The 23773-nt window shown below is 36.9% G+C and overlaps 2 protein-coding genes across 2 annotated transcripts; one reads left to right on the top strand and one right to left on the bottom strand.

Moving 5' to 3' along the window:
- Positions 1 to 387: 387 nt before the first annotated feature.
- scrn3 (secernin 3) lies at positions 388 to 4201 on the top strand. Its single transcript, XM_008399036.3, has 8 exons — positions 388 to 521; positions 651 to 818; positions 915 to 1096; positions 1397 to 1596; positions 2411 to 2623; positions 2712 to 2874; positions 2954 to 3134; positions 3225 to 4201. Exons 2-8 carry the CDS (start codon positions 663 to 665, stop codon positions 3384 to 3386), a joined length of 1257 nt encoding a protein of 418 aa, XP_008397258.1. The 5' UTR covers positions 388 to 521; positions 651 to 662; the 3' UTR covers positions 3387 to 4201.
- gpr155a (G protein-coupled receptor 155a) lies at positions 3724 to 16580 on the bottom strand. The gene is made up of 16 exons (XM_008399023.3): positions 16332 to 16580; positions 15651 to 16137; positions 13834 to 14233; positions 13407 to 13572; positions 13159 to 13314; positions 11237 to 11320; positions 10996 to 11116; positions 10814 to 10898; positions 10107 to 10197; positions 9803 to 10001; positions 8558 to 8641; positions 8218 to 8348; positions 7466 to 7561; positions 7313 to 7374; positions 6448 to 6585; positions 3724 to 6226 (listed from the first exon to the last, which is right to left on the bottom strand). The coding sequence occupies exons 2-16, from the start codon at positions 16063 to 16065 to the stop codon at positions 6025 to 6027; spliced, it is 2430 nt and encodes an 809-aa protein (XP_008397245.1). The 5' UTR covers positions 16066 to 16137; positions 16332 to 16580; the 3' UTR covers positions 3724 to 6024.
- Between the last annotated feature and the right edge of the window lie 7193 nt (positions 16581 to 23773).

Raw genomic sequence — 23773 nt, forward strand, 5'->3', positions numbered from 1 at the left:
TGGTTTCATGTTGGTATAAATAAGGTCACGTGTAAAATTCGTCATCAAACGCACACCACCAGTTTTATATATTATATTATATTATATTATATTATATTATATTATATTATATTATATTATATTATATTATATTATATTATAATCAGATAATTCCATATGAAGTTTGTCTTTCCATTACATACACCACATAATTACTATTTAATGGAACATTTCCTTCTCCTTTGTTTTAGTCAAATGTTGTTATTGAGTCCATTTTTGAGTGCATAATTATTAGGCATGATTATTTAATCATGGTTAATGATTTATTCTAATATATTATTGTTATACATTCTTATTCTAATATTTAATTTTACTCCGAATAAGACAGAAAATAAGAAGTTTCTTTTTACTACGAATCTAAACCTAACTTCATCTTTTTGTCACGTGACAGACCTGTTTCCGTATCAGTGGATTGACTGCTGAAATCCTGCAGGCAAGCAAGAATAGAAACCGATTCTGACAGCTGCCAGACGACTCCTCAGGTAGTATGGCCTTCTTATATACCCGTTTAAAAGTACATCGTTGCTTTGTCGTGTACAAGTGGCTGCATTTGTTTGGATTGTCATAAAGTAAGGGGTTGACAAACTTTACTACTTTCTCCTACCTACTAGTCTGTGGTTGAAATGTTTCCATCCTCCTGTGACACCTTTGTGGCTCTGCCTCCTTCCTCTGAGGGACAGCGCGTCATTTTTGGGAAGAACTCGGACAGACCCTGCGATGAGGTCCAAGAGGTTGTGTATTTCCCTGCCAGAGACTATGGTCCAGAGGAGAAGGTTGAGGTGGGTGTTACATTCATTTAGTTGCTCATGACTTCTCCTTGCTAAGTATGAAACTTCATAACTTTTTAAAATCTCCCTTTCTTTTTGTGGAAAAAGTGCACATACATACAGATCGAGCAGGTTGCCCACACCTATGCAGTTGTGCTGAGCAAGCCAGCATGGCTGTGGGGGGCAGAGATGGGTGCAAATGAGCATCAAGTGTGCATTGGGAATGAGGCAGTGTGGGGCAGAGAGAGCGCTGATGGAGAGGAGGCTCTGCTTGGAATGGACCTTGTCAGGTAAAATGCCACGCAGACATATTAATAACCCATACAGTTGAAGGAAAAATGAATTAGAATTTTGGTTTTTTTTCTTTTTTACAAAAGAAGATCTGTGTTTGTATTCAGTCTACTCTGAGTCTTTAAAGTATTTTATGAATTGATCTGTACTGGTATTTACAGCTATCTGACAAATCGGAAAAATAAAATTGACCACTATTACAATACCATCTGCATCTTATTCTACATGTTCTATAATTATTTCTGATCAAGTTTGTGAAATAAAAGAAAAATGTGATTTGTGATTCTTCAATTTTACAGACTTGGTCTTGAGCGAGCTGACACGGCTGAGAAAGCTGTTGATGTCATCGCTGCGTTGTTGGAGAAGTACGGTCAGGGAGGCTCATGCATGGAAGATCAGAGTGAGTTCACCTACCACAACAGCTTCCTCATCTCAGACCGAAAGGAAGCGTGGGTACTGGAAACATCCGGGAAGTACTGGGCAGCAGAGAGAGTGGAAGGTAATCAGAAAACTGCAATTGGAAACAAAGAAAATGTTTAATTTGCATCCCAACGGATGTGCCACGCGTCTAGTCATAATCATTTACAATGTCTTGCAAAGGTTATCACACCCCTTGAAAATCCATCCATCCATTTTCTTGCACCCTTGTCCCCTGGTGGGGTCGGGAGGGTTGCTGGTGCCTATCTCCAGCTAATGTTTCGGGCGAGAGGCGGGGTTCACCCTCGACAGGTTGCCAGTCTGTTGCAGGGCAACACAGAGACACACAGGACACACAACCATCCACACACACTCACACCTAGGGGCAATTTGGAGAGGCCAATTAACCTAACAGTCATGTTTTTGGACTGTGGGAGGAAACCAGAGTACCCGGAGAAAACCCACACATGCACAGGGAGAACATGCAAACTCCATGCAGAAAGACCCCGGGCCGGGAATTGAACCCAGAACCTTCTTGCTGCAAGGCAACAGCTCTACCAACTGCGCCACTGTGCAGCCTTGAAAATGTTCAAATTTTTTATCTTACAATCACAAATTCAAATGTAGTTTTGTTAAGATTGTTTTGTTATTGGGTTGGTCTCTTCAATAAAATTCTGTTAGAATAAAGTTTGATTGTGACATGAAAAAAGTGTTGCAAAAGAATTAAAAAAGAACAGCAAAACCTGAATTTATCTGAAAAATCAAAATTTTTTCTCGGAGTACAGTGTTACATTACCAAATCAGTAATATATCAAATGTCTGAACCCTTATCTAGGTCCAGTTTTAACACGTTGCTTCATTTACTGGTGACTTATAATTTCACGCCTCGTTTCCAGAGGGATATCGGAACATCTCCAACCAGTATGGAATAACAACAAAGATAAACAAGGAGCATCCAGGAATGAGGGAATACGCTCAGAGCAAAGGATGGTGGGACGGGAAGTCAGAGTTCAACTTTGCCACGGTCTACTCCTTTCTGACGACAGCCAGAATAGAGTCTGCTGGGACTCGGTACTGCGAGGGGAAGAGCTTGTTGGAAAAGAGAAACGGTTGGTTTTGTTACTCTTTGCAGGAAGAATTTTGGAAACGTTGACAGAGGCTTCATGGTTGTATTTTTTTTAATTATTTTTTCTCAAGGCCACATTACTGCAGAGGCAATGATGGATATCCTGCGAGATAAAGACAGTGGCATCAACATGGAGGGCCTGTTCATGACAACAGGAAGCATGGTGTCTGTGGTACCCACGACTTCGGCTCTGCCAGGAGTTCACTACTTTACAGGAACTCCAGATCCAGAGAGGTGCTTTGGTTGCAAGCTTTTCAGTTCATGAGCAACTGCAGGTACAGAAGATTTATAACGTTCTGTCTTTGTTCAACAGGTCTGTTTTCAAACCATTCGTGTTTGTGAAAAACGCACGTGAATTGAAGGAGACGTCCTCCCCCAGCTTTGGTCCAGATGATCCCGTGAAGAAGAAACCTCGCTTCCAGAGCAAACCGGACCGCAAACATCCATTGTTTGTGAAGCACGAGGTTACGGCCGCCATCATTGAATCTTACAAGGTTTGTCACTCTGAAAGCCACAAAATGCACTTACCTGATTGTTCACCGTAGAGAGGTTTAGTGTTAATGTATTTTTTTTTTTTTTTTTAGGAAAAAGGACAGAAAATCACAGAAAATCTGAGGCAGCTTGAGAAAGAGACAATGAAAAAGATGGAGAATATTCTCGCAGTGGGTGTGCAACAACCTGATGACTATGTGAACCTGTTCTCTGAGTGTGTCCAGGAAGAGCTGAGTGTTTACGGCAAAACTTAAAGAGCTGTGTGAGATTTAAAAAAAAAGTGCAGCAGTGCGTTTCCTAATGTGCTGCTTGGAGCCCAATTTAATTACCAACATGCAATTAGGAGGAACCAGTAAATAACTGAACTTAATAAAATCATTGCACAGAACTGCACATCAATCCAACATCATAATATTGTTACTTTTATTAAGTGAACCATTGATTGTAAAAACACAGACAAAAAACCTTTATGTATATTTAATTTATATTGTAGTTAAACAGATGTGCAGCATTTGGCAGAACACACTACAAATTTCATTGGAGGTTTATTAAAAACTTGCAACACAATAAAACAAACTTTAAAAAAAAACAGACAATTCATCTCTTTATTTGAAATAATTAAAACAGCAGCATTAAACTTTATACAAGATTTATGTGTTCGGTTAGTCAAGATGAGCATTTTCAAGTCAACACAGCAGAACATTTTTCTACAACTCAGATCGACTAGTTGAACATATTAATCGTCTTGGTCTTCAGCTGCAAATCAGTCAAGGTTTTTTCTTTTAAATGCATCTTCCACAAACATGGACAAGAAGCTGCACATTTCCCCTCAAGAACAAATATTTTAACATAAATAGGAAGATTTCAGTATTATGTGCTGAAAGAAATACAGTAGTAACGGTGCATTAGGGCGATTGTAAATTAATTATATCTATCTAGCTGCACTCTTTGGCAGAGTACATTTCTACCCAAAAAACCCAGCAATTTTTAGATTAATTTTGCATATTCACAAGAAAAAAACAAAGTAGATATTCTCTATCAAAGTTGCAGATTTAAAAAAAAAAAAGAATTCCACGATTATACATTTCCGATATCATAAATGTATGCCTTTAATTACAGAAAACAGTACATTTTTCTTATGAATCTAAAACTATTCAACATCAGAAAATACCAACTTTTTTTTCCCTCTTGTAAATATGTTAAATTAATCGTAAAATTTCTGAGATTTTTTTTGGCAGAAATGCTCCTCTATGACCAATTTTCTTTTATCTACGACAGCCCTAATGGTACACATGAATGTGCAAATGAAAAAGATGTTCCAATATCCCTATAAATTAAATCTTTTTTAATTAACAGAGTATGAGACAGCAGTTCTATAAACATTCAAAATGAGTAAAGAGAAATTCACAGCAACAGCTTAATATTGTTCCACTGATCTAAATTGCGCAACATGAGAGACTTTCAGTGCATCCAGTAAAGCAGGCAGACCCAGTTTATGACCATTTTTTAATTCTAAGAGTTTACTATTTTTATTAAAACACCATCTATAAACACTGCTAACATGGCCTGAGAAACATTTACTTGGGCTTTTCTAAGATACTGGTAACCTTCCCTATAAAATGTAACACTTCCACTCACAATGCTCAGAAAGCTGAAAACTTAAGTAACAATACCCGTGATTACTTTAACAAATGCTGAACATATAATCCTGTCTTCCCTTCATCACTTTACGACAGGGTTTATCAGCCTTTACAATCCAGACATTTTCAACCTTCTTCCTTCTAAATATTTTTTTTACACCTACATCACCTTTAAAAATAATTTATTAAGTGAAATAAACATTTGAATAATTAATTTTGTTAAAATAATTTTAAACTAAAGAACCACCATATATTTTAATTCTAATTTCAGGTCTTAGATCAAAAACATTAGATTTTTTTGCAAGAGAGTAATATTTTTTTAGTATATTTAGAAATGATAACATAACACGACTAAGAAAAAAAAAAAAAATCAAGTTTCATATTGTGTCATTCCGCTTTATAAGTTCAAAGGAAATGTTTGAAATGCTTCCAAAAATGTTGGTTTTCTACTGGTTTTTATTTATTTACATCATTTTTGCTCGTTTCTACGTCACTTTATGCATTTTAAGCCATAAAGAGCCACTTTAGAGGATCTAAAGACTCAAGTGTAGAGCTACAGGTTGCAGACCCCTGTTTTAGGGGGCTGGCTTTAGGACGATGAATTATAATGTGTGTATAGATAAAAAAAAAAAATTAATACATTCAGTAGATAGGCAGCATTTTTTTCCCTGCAATATCAACTTGGCCTCTTTGTGTTTCACCAATCTCACAGTGATACAATTTATGCAATGACTGCATAAAAAATCTTATAAAAATGTACTCGTCGTTTTTTTGTTTTTTTTAAACCTCACAGGACAAATAATCCCCTACAATAATGTAAAAACTCTTTCGCCATTTCCCCCCCCACACACAACCAATGATAATTGAAATAATTACAGTATGTGCACATTCAGTTTTGGCTCCAAATAAGTGGCTCTGGTTGTATGGCTTAAGAAGGATTTACTGAAAATGCCTGATCATCTGAAAGAATATCCATCTGAGCCAAATCACAGTTAAGCAAATCAGCTAAAATTTTGCATTTTATAAATGTTAGATAAAATACCTTAAGTGGTTCTAAAAAATACTCTAATATGTGTATTATTTCCCCTTTTTTAATAGGAATAAACTGCAGAGTAAAAGTGTGTTACTTTACTAGACTTTAATGTCACGTAGCAGAAACCGTCACAGAGAGCTGCTCTGCACAGTGTGCCGACTGCGTCGTTCATGTCTGAACTGAAATGTGTCCCTTTAAGAAGAAAATAACTTTGATGCCTTAGTTTGGTGCAGTAAAGTAGTAATGAAGCTGACTGTCTTCGAAGCTGTACTCCTGCTTGATGTGCCGAAGCATACCGCCCTGCTGCAGCCGCGTCCCGTAGAGGACCGCCTCGCCGCGGTCCTGCGCCAAGCCCACCTGCTGCAGCCAATCCACCAGCTCACAGCCGCGGAAACAGTCCAGCATGGTCCTCACACCACACCTGTAAGGCAATGAAGCTTTTAGCTGCTGCTGCTCTGAACAGACACAGAGAAGGAGCTGAGCGACATAAACGCATGCGAGGCACAGCGCGAGAGTCAATATTTAGGGAATATTTTCACGGGTATTTTTAGATAACCTCCAAGAATGTCTTACAAACATAAACCACGGAGCACATTTACTCAAGACGGATTCTAAACAATTTCAGACCAGGGCAGCTCTCACCTTCTCTTTTTAACAATGTCATGAAAACACTGTTGTTTGTGGTATTTGGTGAACTGGAGGCAGGTCATCCTGATGTCGTCTGGTAAATCCAGATCCGGTTCTTCGATTTTCTTCTTTCCAAACCAGCGACTGTATAACCTGAAAAACACGTTAAAAGAATAAAAAAATAAATCTAGGTTAATACAATATATATGGTACAATACAGTTCTGATGAGAAGTTCACATACATTCATCATTGGCAAGAATGTCACATTACTTAAAATGTTTTTTGGTTAAATAAGACAAACATTTAACTCTGCTGAGGTTTCAAACATCCATCAGAGCTGCTTTTAGAGTCACAGGCCAAGATGTGAACCTCATTAAAAATGTCTGAAAATTTTAAACCAACCTATTTAAATAAGTTCTAGCATACAAAACAACAACTTGACTGATTCCAGTACACTGTGGACAGCTAAAAGAAGCTTTTGGGTTCTCTCCAACTTAAGAGGCAAGTCATCAATAATTTGTGGGGCTCTGTTTACATTTTAACACTGTAGTTCTTGTTTTCAAAAATCATTGAAGTAGTATGTAGCAAAATCAATCCAACTTGATTCAATAACACGTCAAATAAATGTGTAAAAATCTGAAGTTAGTATGACATTCCTGCTAATGGTAAATGTCTTGTGTTTGTATCGCTCTTTATCAAGTCTATAGGACCTCAAAGCGTTTTACACCTCAGTCATTCACACATTCACACGCTGTCAAGCTACTGGATAGTAGCCACAGCTGCTGTAGGGCAGAAGCGCTCCACCGGCAGGTTGACCGCCACCATCGCACCGGGGAAGCGTAGGTAAATTTCTTTAAAAATTTGCATTTATTACATTACCTCTTCAATGGCAGTAAAATAATATTCTTGTCCAACCCGAAAAGAGCAAAGGAGATAAATCCCTGCCAACAGGAAGAAGGGGTTATTATTGCTGTGCTTCTGTGTGGGAGGAAATTTAAGTGATTTAGGGACTTCTGTATTCATTAGACTAACCTGTCCGTAGTTTGCTATAGCACAGAAGAACTGAAGCTCCAAGTAGAGTCTCCCATGAAGGTGGTTGTAAAGCAACCACAGGCTGCTGGAAAGGTTCTGTGGTTAGAAGAACATGAGATAAGTTATACTCTGCAGATTCACTGGTGTCTTTGGTAAAGATGTGAATCAAATCTTAAAGTAATTTCAGTTGCATAGCATCACTAGGAAAAAAGCATTAAATTTGAGACAATTTTTTCATTTTACTTAATTCAGATTTGACTTTTTTAAAACTGATGAAAAAAAAAACTTCCAACTAATAATTCACTACTTTGTCTTTCACTCATAAATATATGTCATGACACAGAGGTCTATTTCTTTGGACCAGTGGCATGAATTAAAAACTGGATTTTTTCTAAAATTTACAGTTTCAGATTATGCTACCGAAATAAAAGAATAATTTATTTCCACTCAGTTTTACTCATATTTTTCAGGAGAGGAAACAAATTTGTCCACAGCTGTATATTTGAAAAAATAGGTCAGTCCTGTGTCAGCTCAAGCTTGTATAAATAATTACATGATTTTATTTTTTGAAACATGTTTTTTTTGTCATTCTATTGTCAGATCTACAGGAACAAATAAAACCTTTAGCTGAAAAAACATAGAAAACTGAGGCGTCTCTATTGTGGTTTTAAAATCAGGAGTATTTCTCTGAAATGAGCTGGAAATCAACCATTTGTTTGTATGGTTTGCGATGATTGCGGTCTTTTACTCACAGCCAGAAGGAAGACAGTCAGGAGCAGACACAGGAGCACATGACGGACCACTTGTCTGTCTTTCACCTGCTGTTGCTCCTCCATCTGAGCAAGGAGACAGTCTGTCGACTCGCAGCCATTCCCACAATGAACTGTAGAGGGCAGCAGCGCACAGAAAATGAACAAAACGGCTCACAAGAGAGAGGACTGTTGCACCAAAAGTGGCCTTACAGTCCTCAAAGCAAAATGTTAAAAACTAAGGAAGTTGATTCAGGTCTGGGGCATCTCCTGTAGGGTTTTAGTGAACTTAAAATATTTGTGCGAGAGAGAATTTGTGACAGTGGGCCGTCAGTGGAAATACCTGGGAGGGAGCTTAGGCTGTCGTTTGTGCTGATGATCATGTCAGGCATGGGCGTGGCTGGAGCACAGGCACATCTGAAACACTCTGATAGCAACCAAAATGAAGAATAATATTACATTTTGTGTCTGTATTATTTACAGTGGGGTTTTTTGTAATTACAACTACAAACTAATATTAAGGTTGTGGTTGTTTTATGCTAAAATGAGAAAGATTTAATACATCAATATTTTTGCAAGGCAGTGTAAGTACAGTTGAACACGATCATGCACTCAATGGTGAAATAATTTTATGATTCTGCTAAAATGACTCACATTTTACTTTCTGTTTATGGGTTTCAAAACACACATCAGAAACTTTTCAAAATATCAGGAGATTTTAAATAACTGAACTGAAAATAAGGTCATGACTGTAAAGAAGCAAGACTGGGTGTTTCAACAAAGTAATGATGCAAATCCTATGACAAAGAAATGGTTCAAAAGACATAAAAACCACCATTTTCAATGAGAATTTTACTCTCCAGGCCTAAATCCTAATGAAAACCTGCAAGATGAAGGTTTGCAGGTTTGCAAAAAAAAAAATGCTAAACTGTCCATAACTGTTTGCCAATGGCAGCTCATTGATAAATCTAAATTGGTGTTACCGATTCTTGCCCTTATTGCTAGTATTCAAGTGTTTTAATAACCAATTGCAGATATTTTGGCAAGATAGTTTTTGATACATAAAAGTAAGGCTGTATAATGTAATAGAAAAACATGACAATGCGACATCATTGTCAAATGTTATTGATTGTGATTAACATAGTTTCATGTCTGCTCTTTTTTTCCTGTTATAATAATGTACTCAACTGTTCCCTTTATATTTCTGACCTTGGGTTCCCTACATGACTCCTGAAATGTTACAAACTACCAGATATTGCATCAAAGCGGTCGATGATGGCTGCAATTTGATAGCTTGTGTAGCTCAACCCGAAAGTAACATTAATACTCATGCTGCAAACATCCAGGGCAGTAAATCAGAAAAGAACTAGACTGTAGAACTATAAAATGGAAATGAGGTGAAATGACCAGCCTGGATGTTAGATCATTTGCTTTCCATTTATGGTGCGAGAACTGTTTACACCTTTCCAGTCAGAGCAATTAATTTCACTGCAGGTGCAATGGCAATAAAAGTATTCATTCAACCATTCAAATAATACTTTTTGACAAAAATATGTCAAATCTAAAACATTTTCAGAGTAGAAAGTACCTCCTCCTGTTCCGGTTTCTGGCTCTATGAGAGTCTGAGTTTCTGGTTCGACCTCGGTCACCTGATCCTGGTAAGGCTCAAATGAACTTTCTCCGTCTTCGTATTCTTCATCTTGCTCCCAACTTCCTCTACTAAGACACACCAAAGAGAATCCTCCAAGAAGTATGCTGAAGCTGACCACTACTGTAGTGCAAATGATCTAAGAAAGAAAAACAATAGAAAATGTGTCAAAATTTGGAGCTTTGACGTTTTACTGTGAATAGCAAAAATTGTTAGCATTATTCTTCCTTTGTGTGTTTTATACCTGAAGTTTGCCATAGAAGAAGGAAGAATCAATAGCGTCAGACCTTTTTTCGCCGAAGATGAGCAGAATAGAGGTTAGCAAAGAGGGGATCCTGTAAAACATGAGTTTGTTCAGGTAATTAAAATGTCAAACAGAAACAGCTTAGCAACACTGCCATAAAACATGGAGCTGTGGCACTGATCTGGATTAAAAACCTGCAGGACTGAAACAACAGAACACACAGTTAAACACAGAAATGCAACACTATTAAACTGATACATAAAACCATGAAATTTATCTTGCTTCTTTGCATTTCTTTCTTTATTTTTTAATTGGAAGACTCAGATAATTTTCTCAAACTTTATTTTTGCTTTCACTTTTTGGCTTTTCTGTGCCTGTAAATGTATTTAGATCCGTTTTCTTTATATACTACTGTATAAATAACAAGTTACCTATACAAATGAGAATATGTTTTTAGAGGAATGAAGAGAAAAAAACAATACACAGATAATGATGTTAATAATCACTGAACCAGCCAAAAAGTGATAAATGCATTTTAGCTTTTAGTTTGAAGTCCATTTAAACAAATATACAAGCACAGACTAGAGGCCAAGAAAACACAAACTAATACAATACTCTTAGAGAAACCAGATGCTTGTTATGTCAATCCAGATTATATTTTGAGATATAACCTGGATTTAATTTTCTATGAATCAGAGGTGACTCACCCCCAGCCTGCGATGATCAGCGCACCTGGTGCTCCTCTAAGATCCTCATACTTTTTCATAAGCACAATTGAGAGTGCTATTAATCCTAAAACCAAAGACATTTTATTCACAAAAATAACAATCAAGTGCAGATTTTGGAGTTGCACCAACTCCACATGAGGATAAATGTGTTGTCGGCTTACCTGGCCACATAAAACTACTGTAGAGTGAAGTAGACAGCAACGTGAAAATGAGGACCTGCGCAACAAAGTTGTCTTCCTTCACCACAAAGTTCCACAGAATCATCCCAATGCAGCTGAACAGCTAGAAAACCACATCACCAAACACACAATTAACGGCTTTGCTGAAGATAAGTTAGTTGGAGCTACAGTTTGTTTTTTTTTTCAGATGAAAATACAATTGAAACCAAGACTGCCTGCTTACCTGCGCCAAGAACAGGTTGACTGTAAACATGTGAGGAAGTCTCTTAAACTTTTTACTTAAAAACATGACAGCAACTGTCCACAGCTGGCAGGAAATAAAAAACATTTTAAAATTAGTTATGCAAAAAAAATATATATAGACTTATTAAACTCTTCTGTTTGCTAAAACTAAACATAAATGTACTTCATAAAAAAACTTGGAAATATTTGATATTGTCAACATTTTAAAGTTTACAGCAAAAATCAGGAAAATATGACACATGGCTGAGTCACAGCTGACATTGGTTTTTCAAGGCAGATCAAATAGTCTCCTTAGAGACATGCCTCTCTAAAATGGAAAGACACAGCCATAAATAGATAATGCCTTGTCAGCTGTAAACGTCAGAGAATGAAGAACAGTTTGCCCACAGATCCTTTAAGCAGGAAGGTGGCTGAGATTTGAGTTACTGTGTAAAGACAATAGATTTCTGCTAAAAATCAGAAACAGCATTTCTGTCTGAAACACCTCTATTTTGTTTTTAAGGAAACAACCGTTCATGTTGAAGGGGAGTTTTTCCATTTCCACTATTTCTACATGTGCTACAGTATGATAGATAGATGCTGTTAAGAAAATCTGCAGTGTTTCCTTAGATGGAAACTTTAAAACACATATTAAACATGAACTGAACTTAACTGTTTGATAACTAGGATCAGCTGGAATGTATGCATTACTGGGGTGAATTACATCTTTTGTAAAGTATCTTGAGATGACACAAGTACCTATAACACCATGTAAATAAAGTGAACTGGTTTGGTACATTGCACTTCAATTCTTGCCTACAAAAATCAGATTAAGCTTTTTTTCCCCTAAATGCCTGAGCTAAATCAACAAAGGACATGGCAGTGCTTTGACTTCATTTAATCAGCACTTTTACACACCACACATGTAAAAAATGGTTGGAAATGACGTTAAAGGATCAAATACCATACTGTTGTACCAAAGATAACTTGATGGTGTCACTATTTTGGCAGCTATTGCTTCAGTCCAATTAAATCCTCAGAGGTAAAACTTTCCTAACTGAATGCTGTCAGAGTTTTATATTATTTTATCCTTATTTCGAGCAGGCATTCACCAATGTGGTAAGTTACAGCTACATTGGATCCATCAAAGAGTACTTCTATATTCCTGGTAGGGTGCTGGTCTATTAGATCTCTAATCTACTGCTTTCGGGTGTTTCTCCCTCTTCACTGGACAAATCATTATAATGGTTGTCACATTCTAACTGGCAGCTTTATTATTATAATCTTCCTCTAGTGTGGCCATTTTGCAATGCACATTTACTCAAATTTAGTGCCAAGTACCTCACTCCTTTGGCTTTAGCATCAGCTTCTTGTGCTGCCTTTCTTACTTGTATAATTTTTTTTTATTTTGGGCCTCGAAATAAAATATCCATCTTGAACCTCAAGCCACAACAGCATTGAAAGAAGGAAACATCGTCTTTCAGAAAACAGTGAAGCGGTTAAACTATATGGATATGCAGAATGCAGAACCAGAAGCGGTTAGTTACATGTTTCTTAAAGTGGCACTGAAAGTGAGAATGAGGAAGCGGGTCTGAGTGAGTGACGAACCAGTGAGGCAACTCATCCTCTGAACAGCTGAGCCTCTCAAAGACAGATGGTTTAGCATTTTAAAACATGAAAAAAAATAAGATTTTATAAGTATATATCATTTCCTTTAAAAGAAGGAAGTGATACTTCTGTGGACGAGTGAGAGAAATGCAATCCAAACGCTAAACTGGGTTGATTTATCAAGCCACGATTGACTTGTAGTTCCAGAAGTCGCCAATCCACTTCTCAGAAGAATAAAAACTAAACAAAGAAACCAAGTAACAATCTGTTGTACAGCCAGTTATGAACGAGTCTGTGCATGTTACAGTCACTTACCAGAGCCACTAAGCTCACTATGCTCATATTAAAGCTGACACTCTCAAGTGAATGCATCAGACACTGGGGATCCATTAAGTGGATGGTAAGCAGCCAGGCTGAGACGTACATTATTGGAGCTGAGAGAAAAGTGCTGATCACCATCCCAGAGGTCACCTGACACAATGAAAAACATGTTCAGGAAAGTTTTAAAAAGATACATTCCAAGCAAATAAGAAAGTTGAGCTGTAGTTCATGCAGTAACTCACAACTTCTAGTTCTGCGTTGTAGAAAACAGCATAGATGGCCACGCTTGGTGCAGTGGGGAAGACTCCGTAAAGAAAGGCATAATCTGAGAGGCTGGAGTGGTTTGTAGTATTGCTGCTGTTATCCAAAACATCCACCATATCCTTACAGATAAGCGGCATTACCAGCCTTGAAGTCCAAAAAAACAAGATATGAAATAGTTAAAAGTGCAAACCGGAGGAACTGAAACACTTAGATAACTGTGGTTAAAATGCAGACATGTAATTCTATAATGACCTATGGTCTGAGAAGGTCTGAGTCATCTAAACCATTAGCACAAAACACATTGGGAGCCCTTCTCTTTACTCAGCCTCTAACACCAAGTATCACTATAATGGTAAAGCATTTATTAGTAAAAATATCCATAAGGTGCAATGAAATTCAACTCACAGTTTGGCTGTAATGAGCAAAATCAGTGTCACAACAGTGGATCTGGTCAGTTTTCTCAACTGGCCCACCATGGTCAGACCCAAATAGAACAAAGCTGCTCCACCAAAAGAGTTGCCCAAGCCGTCTATGAACTCAGCCATGAAAGCAGGGATTCTCTGGTGCAGGGCAAAGTGGGCGATGATGCCTACAATAACCATGAATACAATGGGGTTCTTCAAGACTTGCAGGACTACATGTCCCACAATCAGCAGTTTTCTCTGCTGGTGGTTTCCCTGATTCTTCCACTTTTGGATCTCGCACAGTGCAAAGCCGATGGGATTTAGGAGCATCAGGGACACGGGTGCAACCAGGTAGATGTACTGGAGGTACTCTGGGTATGTGCTCTGGTAGAGGGCTTCAACTGCAGACAGGAGGCAACAGGGTCAAAGAAAAATAACAAAAACAGGCAAATGTAAGATCTAATTAGTCATTAGTTGTTTTATTCTAAAATGTTGAACTGAAATTATCCTAGACACATGCAAGCAACATTCATTATAAATATTTTTATGAAAATCGGGTTGAGAAACATAAACCCACCAATTCTGGTAGAAGAAAAGTTATTTCAGAAATATTCAATTACTTGAGCAAATGAAAGTGAAGTGTTAGCCACTGGCAGCAACACAAAGAGAAACTGTATGCAAAATCTTGCTAGAGCTTTGACCATGAATTTGAAACAGGTTCATCCTGCTCCAACTGCTAAACTGAGTCACAATCTACAGAAAAGGGGCCAGGCATTTTCAGTTTTTCTATCGCATTCACTTGTTCTTCTACTCACTTGTTTCATCTATTAGGTTAGATTAAACTTTGTTCTTTGCTTAGATTATTTCAATCAAGGACTGATTGAAATAATCAGTCCTTGATTGTTATTGTTGTTGAAATTACATCTGTAGTGATGGTGAGAGGTTCATATAAATGGGCTTTCAAGATGCATTTGAACTATTCATTTGTCTAGGTGGAATGATTACATGATAACCAACATCTGTGGGGGTTTTTTAGACTGGAATTTGGTCTAGTCTTTTTGATTCTCTTTACTTAATATCTAGTTGAAAAGTTGCAAAAGTGTAGCTGTTGGTAGGAGGGGAAGACTTTAAAAGTAGCTTCTCATCTTCATTAGTTCCACCATTTTGCAAAAATGCATCTGTAATGGCAGATAAGCAAACCCAGTATGACGCTGCTAGAGTTACACAATAAAGATTGTGATGAGGGAAACAAAAAGAGAGAACATTGTTATTGCCATACTCTGTAATTTTATGGTAATTAAAAGTTTTCCTAATATAATGCAGTACTAAAAAATAGAGAAGAAAAAATATTGGTAGGGCACAAATAGTATTTGATAGGTAAAATTTTGTGTGGTTTAGAGAAATTCGCATCAATTTGAATCCCCTCCTCCAAAATTAACACTTTCAAGCACAACTGGAATTTGCAACTGAGTACCTGGACTTCTGTAGAGAAATTTAAGCTCATATAAGTTAAAGACTGAGCTATTTGGCCACAACACTGAAATATGTTAGAAGTAGTCATGGTGAAGCTTTCAAATATAACACAACTGTTTTCACGGTAAAGCATTGTGGTAAAATCATGCAGAGGGTATATTTTCCAAATTTGTCAACTTCCCCTCAAATCAACAACCAGACAGTTGCAATCTTCTGCTAGATGTTCCAATTGGAAATTAATACCGTTCTGAAAATGCTTAATCAGTCAAAATTTGTGCTTTTTAAAATGCATCTGAAGTTCCAAAGTAATATATGATGCAGATGCTTACACAAAAATACACTTACCTATTGGGTAGCCCAAAGCAAAGTCATTGCTTTGGGTTGCAAATATTGAGAAGATGCCAGCCTTACTGTAGCGGCTGTCAGGACTGGACACTATCAGAGTGAGGAAGCAAACGATGCAAAATACAGACACTTTAGCGATGAGGATTCCCCACAGGAAGGGCCAGATGACGTTCCCAAAGTCCAGCAACACCATGTTCTTAAAAAGGAGCGCAGGGAGAGCAAACTTTGATACAAAGTTGCCCAATCCTTTGGCCTGAGTGGAGGTGATGATGTTGGTCCTTCCTGCGATGTATCCACACAGGATGATCCCAAAGCACTCCAGGAGAGCAGGTAGCAGCCTGTCTATGGACATGGTGGAGGGCACTGCAGGAGGGCTGGGGCTCCCCTCCACGTTGTAGCCGCCTGCTGTCTCCATGATGTTTTTGTGCGTTTTCTGTCAAAAGTGATCTGTTATCATGCTAAAGTGGAGAGGTTCACCGACCTGACACTGAAGGCGGAAGACAGAGAGAGGAGGACACTTTCAACTTCTGATTTAATTTTAAGATTATTTGGTAACCAAAACGCATTTTTTTTATGTTAAATAATTCCTCAAAAATACACCGTAATATTAATAAATAAAGCGACGTATAAAATATATAACCTAATTTAAACTGCTATGTCTTTAAAAATATCTACTCTTACCTTTGTAACAGCCGATGTCCCCTCCTATGTGCCCCATGTGTCGGTTTTTGTAGTTCACTATAAGCAGCCGTTGAGAGTTAAAATAGCCAGCTAATCTTTAACTGGAGGAACAAAAAGCATAAAATAGAACTAAATTCCGAAAAAACAGTCGGGAAAGTGGTTAAGAAACAATTAATCTAGCTTGTTTATGTTCCCTGTTACGAAGTCACTGGTCAACGTCACTGCCTGTGCTTTTCTTAATCTCTGATTTGTCACACAACCCGACCAATCACGTTCATGAGAGAGAGCGAATGGGCGGGGCTTAAGGAGCGCAACCTCTCAAACGTTATCATACTTGGTTATAAAACTAGTGATAACCTGAACTGAAAAAAAAACATGGAGAGCTACAGACAAATACTTTATTAGTAATAAAATACTCTACAGAATAGAATATGCAACACTGCAGTCAACGATGTTCTCAACTAACCATTTTAGCTGAGAATTATTTGCAGAAGCATATCTGCAAGACAAACATTTTTTTTACAACCTTTCTATGTTTACCTTATTAAAGCACAAACTTTGATTCAGCTGTTTAAATGTATCCACCAGGAAGATACGGAGAGCTGGAAACAGAGATTGCAGTCAGATGCCATATTTCGACCAACAATCTTCCTCTTTTAATGGGCCTCTGATTTGGAACAATTTGCTACCAATAATCAAACAGTTGGCAAGCCATAAGATTTTACATTTCACACTGAAACACTTTTGTAAAATTGATGCAGTGTTTTGTTAAAACAATAATTTTAAAAAAATCTTTTCAATCACATTGTTCAGCATATCAAATACTTTTCTTGACACTCTGATGTGGAGAACCTGAAACACATTGTGCTCTTTAACTTTCTTCATGATTTACCACCAGTGATTTATGCAGAAGAAACACAAAATTCGACAATTTTCCATAATGTTGAAAATTACTGAAGACCTTTTTTGTTTTGTGCTTGTGCTCAATCCTGAAATATCTGTAAGATGGCAGACTGTCTAAAAGTCAGTGGTTTCCCAACCCTGGTGCTTTTAGATATTTCCCTGCTTTAATGCACGGAATTCAGTTGATTGCAGTTGAGTAAACACCTGTTAATCTGCCATTAATTGAAATCAGCTGACCTGAAACACCTGAAACATGCAGGGCAGTGTGCCTTGAAGATCAGGGTTGGAAAACATGGGTCTAAGTCAAACTCTGGCAGTTCATGCAGTGCCTAAAAAGGAAGTGGTGAAGTGGAAGACAAAAGAAGAAGTGTCAAAGCTGTAAAGATCATTTTGAAAGAGAACTAGAAAGTCATTTCTTAACAAAAGAGGGAAGAAATGTAGCAACGACTTGACACAGAAACTGCTACGCCATCCTTCATTTAATCCTCTGTGCCAGATGTTACGAGCTGTTTAGGAACCACCTTGTTGATGCTAATATACAATTTGAAGTCTGTCAAAGTATCGTATTGCTCATATTTATGGTAATTGATCAAGCCAAATATAAATAAATAGAAAACTGGCTCAAATAATATTTTTATGACACATTTCGACTAACAAAGTGGGAAGAGGTTTAAAAAACTGGTTATTTACTTGCTAAACTGTCTATTATATGCTGTACTGTCTTGCACCATTGAGTTTACAATTTTTTTTCTGCTATATGACTTTAGGTCAAATATAAGGGTTTAAACAAAGAAGCAAACAAACCAACAAGAAAATAAAGTCATGCAAAACGGGAACAAAAAAGGTACAATCAATATTGAGGTCTGATTTAAAGATTGAAAAAAAAAATCAGTCTTATTTAATGTAAGCAATGAAGAGCTTCTTTGGACTTCTACAAAGCTGTGTAGCTGAGTCAATCAATATGCATACTGTAGATGGGGGTCTGCAACTTCCAACTGCAAAGCCGCATACTGTAGACCTTCCTTCCCTATTATCTTTGAATGCATAGACCTGTGCACTTATTTTAAGACAAAAATACAACTTATTTAATATCAATATCAAATAGAATAGATGGAAGAGAAAAACAGAACAAAGCAACGCATCTGTTCTGTAGGCTGCCACTAGAGGGCAGAATAACATAGAAAATATGACTGCAAAGCTTGAAGAAATCAAAATTGCATTAAAGTTTACCTTTACCTCTTCTTTCCTTCTATCTCCTTGTTACTTTTGTCTGACATTAATCTTTTCTGTCACAAACTGAACATGTAGTTGAAAACAGAAAAATTGGCCGAGTTTTTTTTTTTTTTTCTGGTATTGAAATGGAAAGTATAAATGCCAACAGTATTTCAAGATTGTGTAAGGGATAACAGCAAAACAAGATAATAAAATAACTTTTTAAAGTATATATTGAAATGTGTAATAAATGGATATAATAAACAGATTCCCTTTTCTGAACTAAATTATTGAAATAAAAAATATTTCTATGATGTTCAGAATATTAAGCTGCACTTGTGTGCAGTTACACAACAGGAGATAAATGGTTGATCCCAAGCAAAAGGTTCATGTTAAAGAGAAAGTAGAAAGGAATTGCTAAGTTGATTTCAAAGTCCTCCTTTTAGCTCTTTATCAGTAATTTATTGTCGTTTTGTGATACGTTTAAACAAAGATAATAGACATATTATTATCTAATCTTTAGAAGGTTCCGATGTTTATATATTAAACACACATGGGGAGATAATAGCAGATTTACATTAAAAAGTAAAAGAAAATATATTTTAAATATTTTAAATCATATTTATTTTTCTAAGAAAAATGTGGAGATCTGAGGATATTGCGTGCGATGTCTCTGAATCGCTGAAAGGGAGAGCTGTTTCTATTTCTCGCATCCAATCAAAAATAAATAAATAAATAAATAAATAAATAAATAAATAAACCCTCTACAATTAAAAAATCAGTGCTTTGCTTATTGCATAGGCAAATTATAATTACACGGTAAGAAGTCCGTTTTATTTTATAAGCTCTAAAATAATAAATGACCCTAACCCATATTTTGGCATACTACACAGAAGTGTTTTGTTCATGTTGTTTCTTGTTTTGCTGTTATCCCATTGAGAGCATCTTCTTGAGCTGGCTTCTCCTCCACCCATTCCTGTCAGCAGCCATATCAGAGACTAGGATCTAGTGATGTATTATACATTAAAGCTAAGGCCTGCTTTCAGACATGACAGCGCAGAGGGACACTGGGTAATGAGGCAGGCCTTATACACTGGGAACATTGCCAGATGTGCACATAAGCTGGGAAGTTCCTGCAGCAGCAGATGCAGGGGCAGTTAGTCTGATAAACAGGATTAAATACAAGGACCAGCCAAATGTAGAGTTGGTAACAAAAACAAAACCTAGAAAATAAGGGTAAGTTCTCATTGTATCTAGCAGTATTCAACATTGGAGAACATTATTCTGATTACTGATAAAAGTCGAGAGAAATCACTAAAAGACAATGTTGCATTATAAATGTGAACTGTTAAAGTGGCTCATGTTTTCTGTGTTTTCAATCAGTTAAAACAGCTCTCATTTCAGTAATTATATGATGGATCACGCAGAGGAAAGCTGCTCAGGTCTGAAAAGACTTTTCTCATCTTCTTCACTCACTGTTTAAGTCATTGCCATCTGGCAGAAAACGTACAGCACTACCAGCAGGGATGTGCACAGATGTACACAGGTGGCTACAGCACCTTACAAAAATCGTTTTAAGCTTTATTTTTCATAAGCATACACCACTTTTAACTTGGTCAGTTTAGAGCTTGTATATCTTATGAGTGTAAATTTCAGCCAGAGTAAAGTTTGGCTTTTCATCAACTATAATCATCAAAATTCACAAAAATAAATCCTTAAAATACATCAAAATGCATGTAATAAATCTATATGAGTCAGACATACATATTATACAGATTTATTAGATATACAAATCAAGTCAGTAGTTCTCCTTTCAGCAGGAGCTGTGAACCTGTTCAGTGTAGCTCCTCATATGAAGCAACAAAAAACAAAATAACAGCTGAGTTAAAAACAAAGTTTCATGTTGATGAAATGAGATGTAATTATTAAACCAAAGAGCTTCACAGGCACAGGATTTTCACTCTTCTGTTTAAACCTATTTATGAAAAGCTGGATTGAGCATCATGTTTACAAACATGCGTGACTCAGACTGACAGCAAGAAAGTGATTACATACGGATTAAGTTGTTTTGTAGGACTGGCGAGATTATATAGTCCAGACAAAAAAATAAATAAATCTAGAGTTGCGTAGGAAAAGCATCTCAATTATTTCCTAGTAGGTCTTCAGAAGTACAGGTGGATAGCAATTAAGCAGTAATTTGGTCTCAAGAACAATTTCGAAGCAACATTTGGCACTACAGGCAGAAACTCATCAACAAGAGCAACGATAACCTAAATGTTAATGCAAAGAGACATCAGTGCCTGAGGACCAGAGGGAGAGTACAAGTTGTTGATGCAAAGCAGAAAAATCGTCAGAGGCAGCATATGGTGGGCTGCTGGTGACGATGGGGGTTTTCAACACAAACAGGATGGATTTAGCAATTTGAGCCACATACATACATACGTACATACTTACATACTTACATACTTACATACATACATACATACATACATACGTACATACATACATACATACATACATACATACATACATACATACATACATACATACATACATACATACATACATACATACATACATACATACATACATACGTACATACGTACATACGTACATACGTACATACGTACATACATACATACATACATACATACATACATACGTACATACGTACATACGTACATACATACATACATACATACATACATACATACATACATACATACATACATACGTACATACATACATACATACATACATACATACATACATACATACATACATACATACATACATACATACATACATACATACGTACATACATACATACATACATACATACATACATACATACATACATACATACATACATACATACATACATACATACATACATACATACATAAAGGTTACGGTTTGTAGGTCACATGAAGCTGACTAAAATGAAAACAATAAGCTGTGAGAGAAGAGTTGACATGATCTGGATTAAATGTAGCCTGACAGTATGCTTCTCGTGGAGAACCAGATCTGGTCATCAAATGTCAAATGATAGGACTGAGATCCTTTTGATACCTTCATAATCCTCTTCCCTCCACTGCAGGCTTGTTATTATTGTTCCAATAAAGGACCCGAGGTGAATTCTCCTGGACACAGTATAGGAAGTAGTTGGTTCAACACCTCAACATAGGAAGCTGCTTTTTGGTGAAAGATTTTTGAAAAAAATTACTATTTAGTATGTGGAGATAGAGCACTGTGCAAAGATTTTAGGCTGGTGTGAAAAAATATGTATAGGGAACCGTCATATTAAATATATTAGAATATTATTGAAAATATAATATATTTCTGCTACTCAATTCACTAAGCTAAACACATTACGTAAAGTAATTATACACAGACTGATGTTTTAAGAGGACATTTCTGCATAAAGTGTTACATTTTCACTTACAGTCAATGAAAACATGACATCTAATATTTACATATGATATCGAACGACCCCACTCCCCCCCAAAAAAAGAATACAGAAATGTTTGTAGACCTGCTGCAGAATATATTTAGACCAATCAAACTCCTTGTAGTTTTCACAACTGAGAACCGCCTCCCCCCCACACACACACACACACACACACACAATTTTCTTCCAAATTTCGAGCTCAGTTTATAGAAAAGCACTCTGAAATTCACAAGGAACCTCCTCCATGGTTTGCAGATTTGTAGATACTCAGTAATGCACCTCTGCCCGGCCTCACGATGACCAGCATCACTGTTCATGTTGCAGATTGCAAGAAAAGACAGAAGAATGTGAGGAAACCTGCATTTTCAGAAAATCAGACTTTAGTTTCCAAAAATGTGTAGAAACAACCTAAATCTGATTGTTTAAAAATATATATATCTGAGTGTTACTAGAAGAACTGATTAAGTTTTAATGGAAAAGTGGTCAAACAAAATACTAATTTAAAATTTGATTTCTTTCTTCATTTGTTTTTGCATGGTAATGCATGTAGTCAATGATTAATAGGCATTCAGGACATGAGTAGTTTAAACAAACATGGTAATGTTCATGTTTTCATTAACTATCTGACAAGCTCGACCGTTGCACCTACATGAGAATTTATTTTTACATCAGCAAAGGTTTATGAATGTGTCTTCTAGAATAATACAGGGTCCGACTTTGAAATAAATCAAAGTTTGGATAGAATCTCTTAAATATACAGATGGCCTACAAGTTGCAACTTTTAATTACAGGTGAAGGTTTACTTTCTTTTATTTCTAAAAGTATTCCTACAGCACCTACAAATCTTTATGCATAAGTATAATAAAAGATATAATACATTTATTTATCCAGCTCTGTGTCTCCAAGAGGCCAGGAGGTTTGCTTGCGTGTCTCTTCTCTGCTTTGCCCCGCCCGCTCCGTCAGGCCTGTGACGGGTCAAGCAACTCAATTTCCTCACATCCTCGATCTGTTCAATCAGCCAGTCACTCATCCACAGGCCTCATTCATCTCACTTAGTGACAAATGACCATTTTGGCAACATTTGAATTAGAAAGACTTGGCTTAACCCTTCCCCCTCCTCCTCTCCATCCAACCACTCGGGTCACCTGAATTCGCAGCACTTAAGCTCCAGTTATATCCAAGCCCGCCTCATGCCTGACGTTTTATTGTGTTCAGATGTTTGACATGCTTGGTGCTCTGATTATAGCTCCCTCTCTGTTTCCGCCCTCTGGAGGACTGTACCTCATGTGTTTACATCTGCTCTGTAAGTGATTAAATGTTCACTGAATCTGAATAGAAGCATCAATCTGCAGGGGGTTGATGACAACTACACACATTAGAGTTTTAGGCCTGGATGGAGATTAAGAGGATTAAAGAGCTTTTGTTGGAGAGATAATAATGTTCGTTAAACAATGTAAAGGACACAGTGTTCTTATAGAAATGAAAAAACAACATCTTTATTCCTTATGTCATAGATATTTTGGCGTGGGTTGTCCAAGTCCAGCCCTCAAGGGTCAACGCATTGCAGGTTTAGATGCATTCAGCTCATTCAAATGACTGAATTACCTCATCAACATTTTCCTTAACTCTACAGAGTCCAACAAATGAACCATTCATTTAATTCAGATGTGTGAAAAAAGGGGTAAAATCTGAAACATGCAGAACCCCGGCCCCTGAGGACTGACTATGTGCTTTAGAACCAGAAAATCTAAAAGTCTCCAATGTAGAAAAGATAAATAAAATACACTTGGGCTTTCCATTGTTTTTCAAAGCAGATAGATCATTTTTGAAATGTTCTACTTTGACAAAAACAGCATGTTTGGAGCCACATCTCCTT

This window comes from Poecilia reticulata, chromosome 2 (assembly GCF_904066995.2).
Source record: "Poecilia reticulata chromosome 2, P_reticulata-male-v2, whole genome shotgun sequence".
In the NCBI taxonomy this organism is placed as follows: domain Eukaryota; kingdom Metazoa; phylum Chordata; class Actinopteri; order Cyprinodontiformes; family Poeciliidae; genus Poecilia; species Poecilia reticulata.

Bases quoted from the DNA above. Each gene is read 5' to 3' on its own strand.
- gpr155a (XM_008399023.3), bottom strand. From the start codon at position 16,065: ATGGAGACAGCAGGCGGCTACAACGTGGAGGGGAGCCCCAGCCCTCCT. The intron at 11,321-13,158 runs GTAAGTGACTGT...ATTTCCTGCCAG, and splicing joins TAGTGAGCTTAGTGGCTCTG to CTGTGGACAGTTGCTGTCAT. The intron at 10,002-10,106 runs GTATAAAACACA...TTTCTTTCTTAG, and splicing joins TCTTCTATGGCAAACTTCAG to ATCATTTGCACTACAGTAGT.
- scrn3 (XM_008399036.3), top strand. From the start codon at position 663: ATGTTTCCATCCTCCTGTGACACCTTTGTGGCTCTGCCTCCTTCCTCT. The intron at 2,624-2,711 runs GTTGGTTTTGTT...TTTTTTCTCAAG, and splicing joins CTTGTTGGAAAAGAGAAACG to GCCACATTACTGCAGAGGCA. The intron at 2,875-2,953 runs GTGCTTTGGTTG...TTTGTTCAACAG, and splicing joins GGAACTCCAGATCCAGAGAG to GTCTGTTTTCAAACCATTCG.